Source organism: Hippocampus zosterae, chromosome 9 (assembly GCF_025434085.1).
Source record: "Hippocampus zosterae strain Florida chromosome 9, ASM2543408v3, whole genome shotgun sequence".
Classification (NCBI taxonomy): Eukaryota; Metazoa; Chordata; class Actinopteri; order Syngnathiformes; family Syngnathidae; genus Hippocampus; species Hippocampus zosterae.
Genome location: NC_067459.1, coordinates 23,152,131 through 23,170,193, shown reverse-complemented (window position 1 = coordinate 23,170,193; position 18,063 = coordinate 23,152,131). Strand labels below are relative to the sequence as shown.

Below are 18,063 nucleotides of genomic sequence, written 5' to 3'. Positions count from 1 at the left end.
TGTTTCCCTTTGTTTTTTTGTTGTTGTTCCAAAATAGTAAAATGACAAAAATGGGTACAAACGCTAGCCTTTGGTTTTTATATGAGCATCAAAAAATGTTTTGTCATTGTCATTATGAGCCTCAATTATTTTTATATGAGCATAAAGTACAACAATAATAAAACAGAATACATATGCTAGGGTTTTATTTAGGATATAAGCACAACATCAAAGAATACAAACTAGATACAAATGTGAGCTCAACCTATGCAAGCCTCACACAGTAATAAATAAAAACATTGAATTTTCCACAACACAAAATAACGTCCAAAACTTTTGGGGGGGTAAATTTCACAGCGTGAGTTGAAAACTTGCCAGCACGGTCATCCAAAATCATATTTATCATGACTAATTGTAAAATTGGAGGGAACAAAAGACGAAATAAAACTCGAGAATCACACTGGTCACCTCATCCAACTGAAAACAAAAAATCATGAGCCAAATTTGTCATTTTTGATGTGAAAAATATCAATGTGCTTCAAAATGTGTTTTCCGAAAACTTTGAAATGTGACTCAGGCAAAGTCTGCTATTGGGCAAACGTAAGCTGCTAATTAAAAAATAAAAGGCTGCTCATTAAACGATCATATGTGTGTTGTTCCTTCTCACTCTCTTCTATTTGCTTTCATTGTCTTCTTCTTTCTTTGCTGACCCAAATTCCCTTCGGTGAAGATGATTAAACATTCATTTTATCTTCCTCCTCCATCTTTAATGCTCAATTACGGCTGTGGAAAACTGGCTGCGTGGCTTCTCGCTCGCCCCGAAACTCCGAAATGTGCAGCCCCAAAATAAACTTGGCGTGGCAAAACCTTCCGAGTGGGAGAATAATAACGAGCGAGTCGGTGGGTGATGAACGACCGCGGGGGAAGCAGGGGGAGGCGGCGTGCAGGAACAGGGTCGTTTGTTACCAGCTTGTCACAAATGTTTTTTTAATGAATGCGCACGTCGGACCTTCTCGGCACTTCCCTCAGGCCAAATCTGCAAGTGATATTTCCACAACTTTCTCAGCCGTCAATGAAATGTAAATAAGCCTTTCCCCTAGTGTTCGTCAACACCTCATTATTATCCACAGCAGCCTGCGCGCTAGTGGGTGCTTGCGCCTTTCGTTTCTTTCGACACAATTATGAAATGAACGAGGGAAGATGATGAGGGACGGGCCGTTATTTGTTTTGAATTGAAATGAACGTTGAAGGTTTGGCATTCAAATTTGTTTGATTATGGCAATTTTGTGTGGGTTTTGTTCGGGTACTCCGGTTTCCTCCCACATTTCTAAAAATACGCACGGCGGGTTAACAAAACACTACAAAATTGTCCCGAGGTAGGAGTGTGAGCGCAAATGGTCGTTCATCTATGTGTGCCCCCCCGCCCCCCACCCCAAAGACAGCTGGGGTAGGCTCTAGCAAACCCGCCACCCTCATATCGATAAGTGGATTAGAAAAACGGATGGACGGGTGTATTTGTTGAGCACCTTAAGCATAAAAGCAGACATGCTGTCATCCCCCAAATCTTTGAAAATTCAACATGAGCAGCATTCAGCCCGTAAGCGACACAAATTTTCACGTCAATCATGAGCAACCCCACACAAAAAGCCTGTGTAAACATTTTTTTGTTGCCATTTTTTTTGCTTGAAGCAGCCATTTTAGGGCTATTCAAATACAAACATACCCCACAGCTTGTTACACTTACCAAATACAAATTTAGTAGGCACGTCTATCCTTGGTAGACCCACAAAAAGAGTCACAAAAAGCCATGCGTGAAAACACTCAGCAGGTTTAATTTTTTTTGTTTTCAGGTTAATTCCAGATCTTGTATGTCAACGACCTCCCCCAAGGCGGAGTTGCGGGCAGCTTTAATTTCTATCCGTGTGATTTCTCACGGGGGATCGTGAGGGTCCACGTGGTGACCCTGTGGAGCGCCAACTCGTTCACAGCGACAATGACGTGTGGCCCCCGTGATGGCGACGTGACCTCGGCCACTTAGTACGGTTTCTCACCTACTGACAGCCCAGCCCCCCCCCCCCCCCCCCTTCCCTCCTGCTCGGAGAATGTCACGTCCGCTATGTGGCGAAGCTCCAGGTTTGGTACGGGGTGAAGCCACTAGAGCACGAGCGGGCGGTTGCTCTTGTCTTGTTCGAGGAGGCGCGTCTGCTTGTCGCTATCGGCAACAAGAAAAGAAAGCCCGACGCGTCATCTGAAATTATTTTCTGGACCCCCCCCCCCCCCCCCCCCACCCCCAAGTTACATTGCTGGGATGCGGGGGAACCTCGGTTTGGGAAACACGGTCGTACATCTAGGGACTTACCCGTCTTGACTCTCCGCTTCCATTGTTGTGTTATCTTCGTAAATCTTCAGCATGGTTTCGGTGCGGTCATCACGGCGCTCTTTGGTCTCCTGGAGCCTACAAAAAAAAAAAATGGACCGGGATATGTGGACGGAAGTAAAAACACGTTTAAAAAGTGGGTGGAACGGAGACGAACGAGAAAACGAATCCAATCGACCCCGGCGGCGCGAGGCACCACCTGGGTTCTAGTCTCTCTTTGACCTTGGCGATGGACAAGATGTAGGGGCTGATCTGCCTGGCGATGGTGGTCAGGTAGGAGTTCTCCTGCTTCAGCTGCATCAGGTCGTGAAGCTGGGCTGCGGGGGTCCGAACGAAACCGATAAAGCGGCGCACGCGTACGGACCAGATTCCAGCTTGAAAGTGCGTTGCCAGAAGACACACCTTCATAGATCTCCTGCTCATTGGTGACCCTCTGGAAGGTCTCCTCCCAGATCTGTGGGGGGGGGGAAACCGCAAGTGTGATATTTATTTTGATTTTTATTTATTTTTTGGTGGGCATCACCGTTTGAAAAGACGCAAGAGAGGAAAGACCTCTTCAAACATGGTCCTCATGGTCTCCACCGTGGCGTGCTGGGAGGCGATCTGGCTGTCGATGTGCAGCGAGCGGTCCAAGATCTCGCCCATTTGGTCCGTGTTGATGATGGAGTGGTGCTTGGTCAGGTCTCGGTGCAACTCCTGGACCTGGTCTTTCAGGCTCTGGATCTCGGTCTGAAGGGTCTGCAGACCACGTGCACGGATGCAGAAGAAGAAGACACGAGTATTTGATTTGTCAGGTTACGACAACTCGGAGTAATTTTCTTTCAAGACGGTTGGAAGCGCGTAAGGCGGTGCACTCGCCCTGTAGGAGTTCTCGTAGTTGTTACAGTGCTTGGTGAAGGGGGTCTCGCGCCCCTCGGCCAGCAGGACCTTGGTGCAGATGTTGCGGTGAGACGTGGGCCTCCGACCAAACACGGAGCCCAGCGGCATCTCACTGAGGGACTGCGAGCGGCAAGACATGGAGAGGGGTGACTGCAGCCTGAGGTGGGGGGTGAGGGGGGGCGGTCAATATCCATATATATATATATACACAGTATATAATCTAGCCATTTTCACAGCAATACAACACAATCAAAAAAATGGAAAATGTGGGCCCGTGTCACCAATTTTAGGATTTGGGACTTTTTCGAGCTATGACATCAAGCAAAGAAGTGTATCTAGCAAAGGGTGTTAATCTGTGGAATAATCTCGAAACGGACCTAAAAATGAGTAAATCGCTTGCTGAGTTCAAAAACAAATTCAAAAAAATAGTACAAATAACCTACACCAATCAGAGTTAAAATGATAAATTCTAAACATTAAATAAAATGATAAATTAGAACTAAGTTGATTAATAGAGAAAGGTATTGAAATTAAAAATTATGAATACAAGAGAAAATTGACACAAGAGTGCCAGGGTGAGGATGTATATAATCCCGATACAAACCAAAAGTTGTAAAAATATCACGGTTAAGGGTAAAGTATGAGCCTTAATGGAGACTTCTTCTTACTTTTTCTTTTCTGATTGATATAAAAACGATTTAGTAGATATAAACACATAACGGGGTAGGACTAGATACGTTTTTTTACTTCATCCTACTCCCTTGAACATAATAACTGTGTGTGTGTTGAATAACAGAAAAGAACATCTGAGTGCAGTCTTTTTCCTGTTTTGGATTTATGTTATATATTTAATTATATATTCAATATTATATTTTATATTCAATATTATATTTTTTAATTTCATGCGGGGCGGCCCGGTAGTCCAGTGGTTAGCACGTCGGCTTCACAGTGCACAGGTACCGGGTTCGATTCCAGCTCCGGCCTCCCTGTGTGGAGTTTGCATGTTCTCCCCGGGCCTGGGTGGGTTTTCTCCGGGTGCTCCGGTTTCCTCCCACATTCCAAAAACATGCGTGGCAGGCTGATTGGACGCTCGAAATTGTCCCTAGGTGTGAGTGTGAGCGTGGATGGTTGTTCGTCTCTGTGTGCCCTGCGATTGGCTGGCAACCGATTCAGGGTGTCCCCCGCCTACTGCCCGGAGACGGCTGGGATGGGCTCCAGCACCCCCCGCGATCCTAGTGAGTATCAAGCGGCTCGGAAGATGAATGAATGAATGAATGAATAATTTCATGCGGTGACGTGCTCCGTGTCAAAATGGTGAACGGGTTGCGCGCTTGTTTTGCGCGTTTTCGACTCTGACGTGCTTCACGCGGTTGCCTCATTTGAGATAAGAAAACCTTGATGAATTTTATCCCCAAATTATAGCAGCAAAATTCTGAACAGGAGTAAAGTAGAAGACAAAAAATATATAAATAAATATAAAAAAAGTATATCAATAAATATAAATATAAGCATAAGAACTGTAAATTCCATATACGATTAACTCATTCACTCCCAAAGACGTATTTAAACGTCTTTGCAGACATGGTCTGGAATTGGCTGGTACTGTTAAAAAAAAAAAGTCTACGTCAATAATTGCATCCAAATGTCATCACCTCGTCGTCAAACTCAACAGGCAATCCCTGCATCCGAAACTCAAGGGCGCCGAGCGACAAACGGGCACGGCAGCTGCGGTATCATAAACTACTCACGCCAATTTATCGATCGCTCCGTCACGGAGGCTTGAAGACGAAAATCTGCAATAAAGAAACTGAGCCAGACTCCCCCGACGCACCTGCGCGGATCCTTCCACTCGCCGCAAGATAGGCCGGTTGCACCGCTTTTAATAAATACTTTTGCCCGCCCCGTGACATCAAGCGGCTCGGAACAAAGCCGCCCCGGCGTGCCAACTCGTAGATTAATTCCGGAGGCTTCTGTGAAATTATGTTAAAAATAGTTCTGGCCGATCCCCAGGCCTCTTTGCGTGTTGAGTGGTGAACAGTGTGATGGAATTACAAGTGGGGAAGGATTGCAACAAGACTTGATTGTTTTTTTTTTTAATCTCGTGTAAGTCCTCGGTAACCGAGTACAAATATTTGGTTAATTAATGTACTTGTTTTTTTCAGATCTCCTTACTTGAGTGTTTGTTTTACTCACTCCTATACATTCTACACCTTTTCTCACTGCACTTAGCAACGCGACGTTGACGAACCGTTCATGGTGTAAGTGATACATCGAGGGGGGCCGGGGGGGGGGTCTGGCGGAGTGATTTCAGAGTGCTAACGGCAATTTGACCAACCAGCCAGATAAGCCTCCCTGCTACTTCCTGTCTGGTTGCTACACAAGCAAATTCCAAATATGGGCAAGCTTTGGGGATTTCAAGTCGGGATGCCTCGCAAAGTGCCAAATGTCCAGCCTACCCCGCCGGTTTTCCTGGAACGATGGCAACGCGCCGACGCCACAATGGTGGGGGTACGCGGAAAACCGAATGTCGGAAATTAGCTCACCTTGTGGCGACGCTGGAAGACCCGGCGACCGACGGGGCGCAGCGCTGGCCAATCAGAAGCAGGGGCTCCAGACAGCGGGCAAACTCACTGCGGTACTCTGTGTTGATCTGATGGGAAGGGTGGAGAGGGGGGGGGGGGCGGGTTGTTCTTACAGTAGAACCTCCACATTACAATTTGGGGGAAATTTGTCAACTTGGAGAAATAGGAAAACAAATGCAGATTTGTTGTATCAATACAGTACAGATCCCGGATACAAGCGGCCGAAATGAGTTTTCTCCGCAGGGTGTCCGGGCTCTCCCTTAGAGATAAGGTGAGAAGCTCGGTCATACGGGAGGGGCTCAGAGTCGAGCCGCTTCTCCTCCACATCGAGAGGAGCCAGGTGAGGTGGCTTGGGCATCTGATTCGGATGCCTCCTGAGCGCCTCCCTGGTGAGGTGTTCCGGGCATGTCCCACCGGGAGGAGACCCAGAGGAAGACCCAGGACACGCTGGAGAGGCTATGTCACCCAGCTGGCCTGGGAACGCCTCGGGATCCCCCGGGGAGAGCTGGAAGAAGTAGCTAGGGAGAGGGAAGTCAGGGCTTCCCTGCTAAAGCTGTTGCACCCGCGACCCGGCCCCGGATAAGCGGTAGATGATGGATAGATGGATTGATGAATACAGTAGAGTACATTGCTGCGCTCAGCACTGACTTTGCTGCTTTGCACCGGTCTGAGGCGATGGGGGAGCTTGACGATCCGCTTCAGTCGCTCCATCAGTTGCTGCGGAAGCGAAAACATCTTCACCCAGATGGACTCGTTCCGTTTGAATGGCGGCTGTCAGCGCGCAGCCACAATATCGCTGCGATGCATTTGATGGTTCTCGCTCGGCGGGATCCACTCACGTAACCCATGTCCAGAAACTCAAACATGTTGGCTGAGCTGAGGAAGGCTGAGCAGGTGACCAGATGAACCTGCAAACACAAAGTACTACGGCTTTGAAGTGAGCAGTAGGGTTTCAAATTGGGGATACAAGATTCATTCATCTTCCGAGCCGCTTGATCCTCACTAGGGTCGCGGGGGGTGCTGGAGCCTATCCCAGCTGTCTTCGGGCAGATGCAGATTTGTTGTATCAATACAGTACAGATCCCGGATACAAGCGGCCGAAATCAGTTTTCTCCGCAGGGTGTCCGGGCTCTCCCTTAGAGATAAGGTGAGACGCTCGGGGACACCCTGAATCGGTTGCCAGCCAATCGCAGGGCACACAGAGACGAACAACCATCCACGCTCACATTCACACCTAGGGACAATTTCGAGTGTTCAATCAGCCTGCCGTGCATATTTTTGGAATGTGGGAGGAAACCGGAGCACCCGGAGAAAACCCACGCAGGCCCGGGGAGAACATGCAAACTCCACATAGGGAGGCTGGAGCTGGAATCGAACCCGGTACCTCTGCACTGTGAAGCCGACGTGCTAACCACTGGACTACCGGGCCGCCGGTACAAGATACAAGATTGTGATTTCAAATTTGATTTTTGAATGGGGTTAAGGTTGAAGGCCAAGGGGTTCAAGTGAACATTTCAAACGACGGTTCTAAATTGCGTTTGGGCTTCAAACAAAGGTTAGAGGTTCAGATTGGGTTTTGGAGCCAACGTGTGTGTGTGTGTGTGTGTGGGGGGGGGGGGGGTTAGGACTGTACCTGAAGTGTTGGCAGCAGTGAGGTGAGGTGTGACAGCTGCTCCTTGAGCGCTTTCTCCTTCTCCTCATGTTGGCTGCACACACACACACACACACACACACACACACACACACACACACACACATACATACACACACAAAAGGGCGATTCTGAACGTGGCCCACATTTCCACAAACTAATCTGTCAACGCTCTCCCGTAACAGCACTCGGGCACATTCCGACTCAAATAGCCTGGACCGGCCTTCCAGGAAACGGCCGGCCAGCCAGCCGTTAGTTGGGCTGGCCCGCTTCCAGGCGGCGGCAATCCCCGCAGAGCGGAACCGGATCGTTTCCCTCCCCAATCCCAAATGGTCAAAATGGTCAATCATAGGGAATAACAAACAACATTGATTGGTCATTCCAATCGAACGCGTCGTCTTTTGTGAGTAACGACGGCAACGGATGTGGCGGCGTCAAATCAAATGATTCATATTCTATTGAAAGGAGGATTTTATCAAAGAATATGGCCGCGTCGTCGAATGAAATGTGCATCGGCACTTTAATATACAGTTTTGAGCCACTTCTTCTTCCGTGTTGTGGAATTTTAATAATTTTAAAAATATTTTGAAAATATAGATGTTGGAATTTTAATGGATTGTGAGGGATTTTTAAAATCAATTGTGTAAAAAAAAGGAATATATTGTCTACCCATGTCACTGTCCAAATATGGTCAACGTGATATTTTTCCACACATCGATATACTAATCTCTCCATAGGTGCTGTTATTTTTAGAAACCACGAATCAATCTTTCGCGTTGAAAATAGTTTGACAACAAATCTACTAACTCTTTATTATTATTATTATTATTTAATCTGAAAAGGCCCACAACGCTCGTGTCCAGTAGTTAACAGTTGGTCGTGATAATGGCGCTTGGAGTCAGACGTACCTCTGTGCAGTCTTCAGCAAAATCTTCTTCCTCTCAGCCAATTTTTCCTGTAACAAAAAATAGCATTCCTCGCAAGGATTAATACATTCTGAGAAGTGTGAAAAGTGTGGAAATATTCACGTTCAGTACTTCTGCCCAAGATCGTTTCTCGTTTCGCATTTAGATCAACAGTGCCCCCCAGTGGTTACACAGTGACATTATTGTTGTGTGGATTTTTCTTTTAGTGCAATAACATTTATTTTTATTGCGACCTTCTGCTGCACGGCACATGAACCACAATGCAGTACCCCCAGTCGCATTTATAGATCAATCATTACCACTACATTTTTTTTAATGATTCAGAAATCAGCTTTCGTGTTTTGGTTGCTATTGAGATGAACTCGATTGCCTGCAAACTGTTGAAGAGAGAGCAGATGGCGCTCTCCTCCTCCTCCACGTTCAGACAGACTTCTCCTATCATGGACCTCAGCAGGAAGATAGCCTCTCGGGTGGACGTTTGGAGCTCCTTCACCACCTACGTTTGTTGGAGGCAGGAGGAGAAGAGGCTTATAAAAAAAAATTTTCTGATGACTTTTTTTGTGGTCATAATTACATTTGAAAACTAACAGGTTTATGTACTTTCAACCCCTTACTTTGTCCAAAAAGGCTTTCTTCAACCTCGACCGGTAACAAAATGATGCAAAAATGATCAACTACACCATCATGTGACTAATAAAGATTATCTTACCATATCTTAAACAAAATGTAAACAGAAACGAGATAAAGCCGATTGTCGTTGAGCTCTTGAATGATGCTATTGGCAGTGGGACAATTTATTTAAGTACAGAGTGTGATTACTTTTGCCACCTATGCGCAGCTCTCTGTGCCAACTCTCTTACCAGCACGGCCTGGTCCAACATTTCGCATCCCTGCATGTAGGCCGTCTCAATGTCAATGCAGTGAGTGCGACTCTCCCTGTAGAGTGCACGCACACACACACACACAAACACACAGAAACAGACACACAGAAACAGACGCACACAGGGAAGGTGATGCCACAAGGAGGACGCTGTTGCGCAGTCAAATAGGTTTTGTGTGCCACGTTAACTCACACTTGCATATCCCTGAAGCACTTGATGCAAAGCATGGACTTGTTCTCGGTGGAGAAGAGGATGTAGGGCTCCTCGTGCAAAACTGACGACACACACATACTCACTGAGTTTTACTCAAAGGTTCCAAATGACTTTCGAGGTCAAGTAATTCTCCCCACAACTTTGAACACCGTAGAAAAAGAATGTTGGGTATAAACGAATGCAATTTTATGCAATCAATGTGATTTAAGTTGAGAATGGATATCAATGCTTCTGAGAGTCTTTAGGCTAGTAGAAAAGGCCTTGCTGACCCTGACCTTTGACCCCTGTCAGACTCAAGAAAATGTGCGAGATTTTCAAAGCATCTCTCACCACACTTCCTGTGCTTGGCTTTGCTGCGCTTAGATAGTGAGACGATGTCGTGGTGGGCGAACATTCTGGCCTTGTGTGTGAGGTCCCTGCAGGCGCAGCAGAGAGGCTGGTTACAAGTGTTGCAATAGAACATCACGCCTGTGTCCTGAACACAAAAGAAAGGGTTGAAAGAAAGAACACCAGGCAAAAATGGATTCATCAGAATTTGTCACAAAAGAAAAGAAAATAACTTGGTTGTTGTTTCGATGTTGTCAATTTGAACCTTTTTGTTGCTCTCCTGGTCACAGTTAGCGCACTGCACAATCTCCTCGGTGTCTGCGTTGTTGTCCACCAGGAACTTAAGCAGACGGTCCTCTGGGGGGAGGCCATTGTTCCCCTTTATGATGGACGGGTATCTGTAAGACGCAAGAAAATATCGACTGTGGACAAGTAATAAACCCATCCATCCAATTCCTTCAGAGATTGAAGTTGTGTTGAGTGCCAAACTCAACTCAATTCAACCTTAAATTTATAAAGCACTTAAAACCAACAACCATGTGTGAAAAAAAAGTGAACATCAATAAAACATAATATATAGTCAATGAAATAAACAGACAAATGAATGAATATAAAAAGTGTCAATATGTTCTAATTTAAATATACAAGAACGATGCTTTCATATTTTCCCCACAAAAATTAAAATACATCGTATACATGTATGCACATACAGTAAAACAGACTTATTACTAATCACATATGTCAGAAAAGTATTTATTTTGTTTTCATAATGAAACATTGTTTGTCATTCAACGTGTTTGTTTAGCACGTTATCATACAACGTGTGCAAGGCAAAGCGCTTTACAGTTAAAAAAAGGGAAGATTATGGTCAAAATGGTCACACGAAAAAAATCAGTACGCCATAAATCAGTTGCAGTACTCGAGAAAATCAGTAGGAGGAAGTAGAGGTTTTACACCACGCCTGACACCGAAGAAGAAAATGCGGAAGAAGCCGTGAAGACGTCATAGCTAGCATGTGCTGACGCCGTGCCGTCGAGAAAATTCTTCCGGGCTACCGCCGAACGACATTTCAACCATTTGAGCCATGTCTGTCATCGCCCAGGAACACGTTCGAGGGGGGAGCGTCTTTAAAGACCTTAGCGCCGACGATGAAGACTGGCAGCCTACCGAGATCGAGAGCTTGTGCATGAACTGCTATCAGAACGGTACGACACGTTTGCTCCTCACTAAAGTCCCCTTCTTCAAAGAAATCATCGTCAGCTCGTTCAGTTGCGATGAGTGCAGCTGGTCCAACACGGAGATCCAGTCCGCGGGGCGCATTCAGGAGCAGGGCGTCTGCTACACTCTCAAAGTCACGAGTAAAGACGATTTGAACCGCGAGGTGGTCAAAATGGACAGCGCCACTACCAGGATACCGGAGCTGGATTTTGAGATCCCCCCGTTTACACAGAAAGGCGCCTTATCCACCGTGGAGGGCCTCCTGGACCGAGCCGTGTCCGGACTGGAGCAAGACCAAGCGGCCAGACAAGAGGCTGACCCCGAGGTGGCCGGCAAAATCCACGCGTTCCTCCTGAAGCTGAAGAAGTTAAAAGACGTGGAGGAGGCTTTCACTGTGGTGATCGAAGATCCGTCGGGCAACAGTTTTGTGGAGAACCCGTCCGCCCCGCTGAAGGACGAGGCCCTGACTGTGTCATGGTTCCGGCGCAGCGTGCAGCAGGAGAAGCAGCTGGGTTTGCGGGCCGACGACGAGCCGGAGGACAACGAACCGCCACCCGGCGACGACCTGGACACTATGCGGAGCGAAGTGCTGGTCTTCAACACCAACTGCCCCGAGTGCAACGCGCCGGCCTCCACCAACATGAAGCTGGTGCAGATCCCGCACTTCAAGGAGGCCATCATCATGGCCACCAACTGCGACGCGTGCGGCCACCGCACCAACGAGGTCAAGTCGGGCGGCGCCACCGAGGAGAAGGGCACCAAGATCACCCTGCGCATCACCGCCGCATCCGACATGACGCGAGACCTGCTCAAGTCGGAGACCTGCTCCGTCTTCATCCCCGAGCTGGACTTCGAGCTGGGCATGGCGGCGCTATGCGGCAAGTTCACCACCGTGGAGGGCCTTCTGACGGATATCAAGGACCTAGTGTTGGCCAAGAACCCCTTCGTGTGTGGCGACAGTGGCGACACGAGCCGCGTGCAGAAGCTGAAGGAGTTTAGCGAGAAGATCGACAGCATCATGGCTGGGCAGATGAAAGCCCACCTGGTCCTGGACGACCCAACCGGGAACAGCTACCTGGAGAACGTGTACGCGCCCGAGTCCGACCCGGAGATGACGATGGAGACGTACGAGCGCACGTTTGAGCAGAACGAAGAGCTCGGCCTGAACGACATGAAGACGGAAGGCTACCAGGAGGACAACTGAAGAAAAGCCGAAGTCCCTCAACCAAGAAACTCAAAATAAGATCGACCTCCTTTTTCACATTCTCATTTTATCGCCTCCCGTCCTTGAGTTGAGCGCTTCTTGAGAACATTTTAATCATGACAACTTAAGTTATACAGAAGCATGGAAACCCGTTTCAGCATTTAGTCGATATTTTACTAGTATGCTTAATTGCCTATGTACTAGTACGCTCGTTACCTTGACGAGTAAGCTAATTGAGCTCGCAAATTGGACAACAAGGATACCCTAGATAGTTACGAGTGAGACGAAACAACTATTTGACACCCACTTGCAACTATTATGAGTATTGACCAACAATCCTACGACATAACATCTCCCGCTTCACTTGCAGAGGTCAACAAGTGCACAATTTTGCCCCGTTAGCAACGTAGCTTTTTTTTCTAGTGTGCCTTAGTCGTTCTACTTGTGCACTTAAAAGAGCGTACGAGTGCATGGAAAATTCAATGCATTAGTGGGATACTGATTAAATACTCCAGAACCATAATTGAGTGGATCGGAAGAGATTCTGATTCACTACGTGGGACTTTTAGTTGCGGTGAAGTGACATTTCACAAGAGTTCGCTCCGGGAGTTTGTCTCGTTTTAAATTTGTCAGCATAATTTATCAGAGCGGTAGTTAGAATTAAAAACGGACGGAACTGGGCACTTTTTTTTTTTTTCCAACAACGCATTTATTGCTCACGCTATTGTTCGATATTTTATTTGGACAATGCCCTACTGGTAATTTTCGGGGACTGTCAATTTCTTATGTGAGGCAATATTTCACGTCGAAATGAGTGTTGTCATATGTTGAAAGGAAAATCTGTTGACATGGAAGTTCAAAAGCCATTTGGAAATAAAGTTGTCTTGAGGTCAACAATTGATCATCTCTGCATTATGCATCAACTCAAACCGATTCGAGTCCGGCGTCATACGTTAGCATTTGATTGACAAACTGTATTTAATATGGTTTGCAGCGGTGTACAATGTATGCAAATCTCTAAACGGTGTTTGAGGAATATACCTTGAATGCCAATCACAACTGTACTATATATGTGTATATATATATCCATCCATTTTCTGAACCGCTTAGTCCTCACTAGGGTCGCGGGGGGTGCTGGAGCCTATCCCAGCCGTTTTCGGGCAGTAGGCGGGGGACACCCTGGATCAGTTGCCAGCCAATCGCAGGGCACACAGAGACGAACAACCATTCACACTCACACTCACACTTAGGGACAATTTAGAGCGTCCAATCAGCCTGCCATGCATGTTTTTGGAATGTGGGAGGAAACCGGAGCACCCGGAGAAAACCCACGCAGGCCCGGGGAGAACACGCAAACTCCACACAGGGAGGCCGGAGCTGGAATCGAACCCGGTACCTCTGCACTGTGAAGCCGACGTGCTAACCACTGGGCTACCGGGCCGCCCCATATATATATATTTGTAAAGGCAGAGGGGAAAATTTTTTATTTTTATGCAGGTATTCCCCCAAAACATTTGGTTTGCAATTGCACATACTGGGACGTATCGTAAACGTCTGTTTTCCATATTTTGACCCTCTCGCATGGCAACGCTCTCGTGTCAAATCAAACGTGTGCAATATTAGCTTGGATCTCAAGTGTAGCTCGCCAGGTGTTTTGTAAGAGCCATTCTAATCAAATGTAATGTGAATAATGTCAACCAATACTTTGACTGAGAGTACATCGTCATGCTCAAGACTGCCCCACACAGCGTGACCCCCACATGTGGCGTTAAAATTAGCGCCACCAGCCTGAAGGTCATCGTAAAGCAGGTGGCGCTCCTTGGTGGGGAAAGAATTGGATCGCCGTCATGTGGCCGCGTTTGATTTGCTGGAAGCTGCTGCTGACTATGTCGCCAAATGCCATTAACTTTGTTTGCTGGATGACCTGCAGGGCTAAATCTGAGACTGGCAAGACTCATCGAGCCCGGCAGCTGTTTCGGCCACTCGGACCCAGTTGGCTGTGCCGAGCGGGGCGAGTGGAAAATCAAAACACGCAGCCGACGCTTGCCAAAAAGACGTGGGATTCTCCCCCAATTGTCCAAGTGTGTGGAACCGAGACGAAGAGGGGAAGGCGGTTTCGCGCTTGGCTCGGATTGCGTCGTTCACAATCAGCCCTTGACCTTTCTCCCCGGGCTGTTAGCACTTAATTTGTGAGACTTAAAGGTGGAACGCTCCAAGTGACTGTTCATTTTGCATGCGCACGTGTGCCGTACAATACAGTAGTCAGTTTTGGCCCAGGCCAACAATATCCTCAAAATAATTGTCTATTTTAAAATGTTCCGGGCTGTGCTTCTTAATCTACAGTTATGAAATTATAAATACAACACAGTAGTCAAGTACTTTCGCAAATTGCGACCTTCATATAGGTAACCCAAAAGGTCATTTTTGTTGTGAAATTTTCCACACATTTTGGCACAGAAACTCTCCACACTTTGCTTTTTCATTCCTAGATATATATATGTGAAGGCTTGAGATACTACATTACGTTCTTGACTGGTGCCAGCAGCCCAGAGGCAAAATCAACTTGTGGAATAATTCCTTTATTTCATTGCTCTGAACCGATATCGTTGTTTTAAACCGCCCAGTTGTTGTTCCATCCCTTACCCGCAGAGGGGGCAGCTGAGTCGGCTGTCGTTGGTTCGGCCCAGCAAGCAGCGGGCGCAGAAGATGTGGTAGCAATCCAGCAGACACGGCGACTGATACTGCTCGTGGCACAGGTGGCACACCAGGGGGTGCACGTTGGCGCAGTCCACGTTGCACAGGTTGTCCAAATTGCTGAGGATTCCTCCGGCCATCTGTAATCAGGACTCGTCATGAGCCGGGGGAGTTTTTCCATCTCCCGTCAAAGGTGCGTTTCATGTCAAATATATTTTATTTTATTTTTTTTCTGCAAGTAGTTGTCTCTCTGGAGCCCACCCACACATCAAGGGCAAGATTAATCAACCTCGTCAATATTTCCTAATACTGTATGCTTGGAGTCAGCCCTTTGGAATTTTGCCATATTGTGATGTCACAATTCGGCAAATTTACATAAGAACCGTCCTCACGCCAAGTTTCTCCATCCAAGACTTAGATGCTGGCCTGGGTGAACATCCACAGCCACTTTCAGTCCACGGCTGAATTGCAATGTATGAAACACCGTTACGTCAAACAAAGCCAGTGGGTAAGCAGAGCTGCGGTGAGATGGCGACACATGCAGATATTAAAATGTTTCACACCATCCATCCATCGATCCATTTTACAAACCGCTTAATCCTCACTAGGGTCGCGGGGGGTGCTGGAGCCTATCCCAGCCGTCTTCGGGCAGTAGGCAGGGGACACCCTGAATCAGTTGCCAGCCAATCGCAGGGCACACAGAGACGAACAACCATCCTACCTAGGGACAATTTAGAGCGTCCAATCAGCCTGCCATGCATGTTTTTGGAATGTGGGAGGAAACCGGAGCACCCGGAGAAAACCCACGCAGGCCCGGGGAGAACATGCAAACTCCACACAGGGAGGCCGGAGCTGGAATCGAACCCGGTATCACTGCACTGTGAAGCCGACGTGCTAACCACTGGACTACCGGGCCGCCCTGTTTCACACCAATTAACACCAATTAAGCGAAATTGGATCGTTTAACGCAGCACAACTGATGATTTCTTGGGGCACAACAATGCGCCATACCATGGCACAGTGGTTGTGAGTCACTGTAAAAGCGTATGAAATGTAATGTTGCCTGTAGTTGACTAGCAGCCAGTCCAGGGTGTCGTCTGCCATTCAATTTCAATATTCATTCATTCATTCATTCATTCATTCATCTTCCGTACCGCTTGATCCTCACTAGGGTCGCGGGGGGTGCTGGTGCCCATCCCAGCCGTCTCCGGGCAGTAGGCGGGGGACACCCTGAATCGGTTGCCAGCCAATCGCAGGGCACACAGAGACGAAAAACCATCCACGCTCACACTCACACCTAGGGACAATTTAGAGCGTTCAATCAGCCACGCATGTTTTTGGAATGTGGGAGGAAACCGGAGCACCCGGAGAAAACCCACGCGGGCCCGGGAGAACATGCAAACTCCACACAGGGAGGCCGGAGCTGGAATCGAACCCGGTACCTCTGCACTGTGAAGCCGACGTGCTAACCACTGGGCTACCGGGCCGCCCTCAATTTCATTATATTCACGTCAAATATTCCAGTTGCACATTTACTACCATGAAGGCAGCCTGATGTTCACCATGCAATCACATGTTAAAGCTACCCCACATAGAAGCTACTTACAGCGTATTGGGTGGGAGCTCAGGACATTTGAATACATACAAAGACAAAAAAAAAGAACAAAAAAGATCTACCTACCACCTTAAATGCTATAAGCAGCGTAGAAAATGAAATGCAGTGTCGTGTAAAAAGTGCTGCCTCTGTGAGTGAAAATGCTCTTTCTCTTCTCCACATTCTGGGCTTTGCTCACACAATTAGGAGCTGGTGACCAAGTCGCAAAGCTCTCGCCCAGCCAGTGGTTGTCACGGTAAAAAAAACCCAAAACTCCCCATTGGACCCTGAACCATGAATATGCAGTGGTCTACTGTACTTTAGCTCACCTGTGACCCAAATTAGGTTAAAACACGAAAGAAAATTGATGGATGTCCCCTTTAATAGTCATGTCACTGGCACACCAGGGAAGACAAACAAACATGTGTCGTATAGTCACAGCTCGCTTGTTGCTGGGCTTTAACGGGAATCAAATGACTCCCACAGGGATTAAAATAAACTACAGGAGCTGCGCTCTTACCTTGACATCTGACCGGCACTTGCAGCTTGAGAAAATCCACAAACGGTACAAAAGAAACTAGCTCTGACTCGACAGAAGTCGGAGTGTCCAGTAAGCGTTGTCTTACCTTTCAGCGGCGCTATCGGCCTGCCCCCCAGCAGGAATGACAACAATGCTTCAATAGTAGGCCCTCGGGTCGCCTCTGCCAGGCAGCTGACGGCACACACCTCGTGCCACCACCACCACCCCTCGCTCACCTCCCCTCCCACCAAAGTGCAACAGGGACACGCAGTTGTCCAAGTGATAACTAGGACTCACCCCAAGTGATCCCGGGGTGCTGCTGAAGGCGTCGAAATGATATCTCAAGAGCAAGACGCGGTGAAATCTCCAATCGGTCAACACCATTTCTAATGGTAGAAAACAAAATCAACAGTGAGCCACTGCGTATTCATGATTAAACATTTGTTAATTTGCCTGTCCTTAGATTTTATGGGGGAACCGATCCTCTCAGTCACTAAAAAATGCACCTATTTGCTTAAAGCGACGCCTTGTTACATTGGTGTCATCTTGAGCCCAAGCAAAGGCTGGCAACTAGTTCGGGGTGTCCCTCGGCCTACTGCCCAAAGACAGCTCCAGTATGTGCGTAACCATCGTGAGGATAAGCGGATGAGAAATTGGATGGATAAACTTTTTATGTGAACCTAGCTTGCTCTGAGTTCCACTCTGGCCTGTTGTTGCATGGTGCTCCACAGGGTTCCATTTTGTGGCCCCTGCTGTTTTCACTGTATTTTTACATGGTATTTTCTTCCACTCCTACACGAATGACAGGCAGATCTGTGTCCCGCTGAGCAAAAAGGATACGTTCTCCTTAAGACCACGTTTGTCACGTCGAGAGGAATTCAAAGCCTAGATGTCACAAAATGTCTTAAATTTCAACTAAAAGAAAACTGATTTTATGTCGTTTAGTCTCAGTGGCCCTTGTCCGTCCCTTCCTGTTGACCTGTTCAAATCAAGATCATAAATAAATTGGAAAAAAGGA

At 47.4% G+C, this 18,063-nt stretch overlaps 2 protein-coding genes across 3 annotated transcripts; one reads left to right on the top strand and one right to left on the bottom strand.

Annotated features, from left to right (window-relative positions):
- Positions 1–170: 170 nt before the first annotated feature.
- On the bottom strand, positions 171–17,437 carry rnf207a (ring finger protein 207a). 2 transcript variants are annotated; one of them, XM_052076982.1, is made up of 18 exons: positions 17,046–17,437; positions 14,881–15,071; positions 10,081–10,213; positions 9,819–9,963; positions 9,468–9,549; positions 9,255–9,330; positions 8,765–8,890; positions 8,377–8,423; positions 7,451–7,523; positions 6,657–6,725; positions 6,466–6,534; positions 5,779–5,885; positions 3,215–3,392; positions 2,909–3,094; positions 2,759–2,810; positions 2,556–2,673; positions 2,339–2,434; positions 171–2,191 (listed from the first exon to the last, which is right to left on the bottom strand). In XM_052076982.1, exons 2-18 carry the CDS (start codon positions 15,069–15,071, stop codon positions 2,134–2,136), a joined length of 1,806 nt encoding a protein of 601 aa, XP_051932942.1. In that variant the 5' UTR covers positions 17,046–17,437; the 3' UTR covers positions 171–2,133. The 2 variants fall into 2 exon arrangements, with proteins under 2 accessions (XP_051932942.1, XP_051932940.1); XM_052076980.1 differs by having other exon boundaries at positions 17,152–17,435.
- zpr1 (ZPR1 zinc finger) lies at positions 10,779–13,134 on the top strand. Its single transcript, XM_052076993.1, has one exon. It carries the CDS (start codon positions 10,900–10,902, stop codon positions 12,235–12,237), a length of 1,338 nt encoding a protein of 445 aa, XP_051932953.1. The 5' UTR covers positions 10,779–10,899; the 3' UTR covers positions 12,238–13,134.
- Positions 17,438–18,063: the final 626 nt, after the last annotated feature.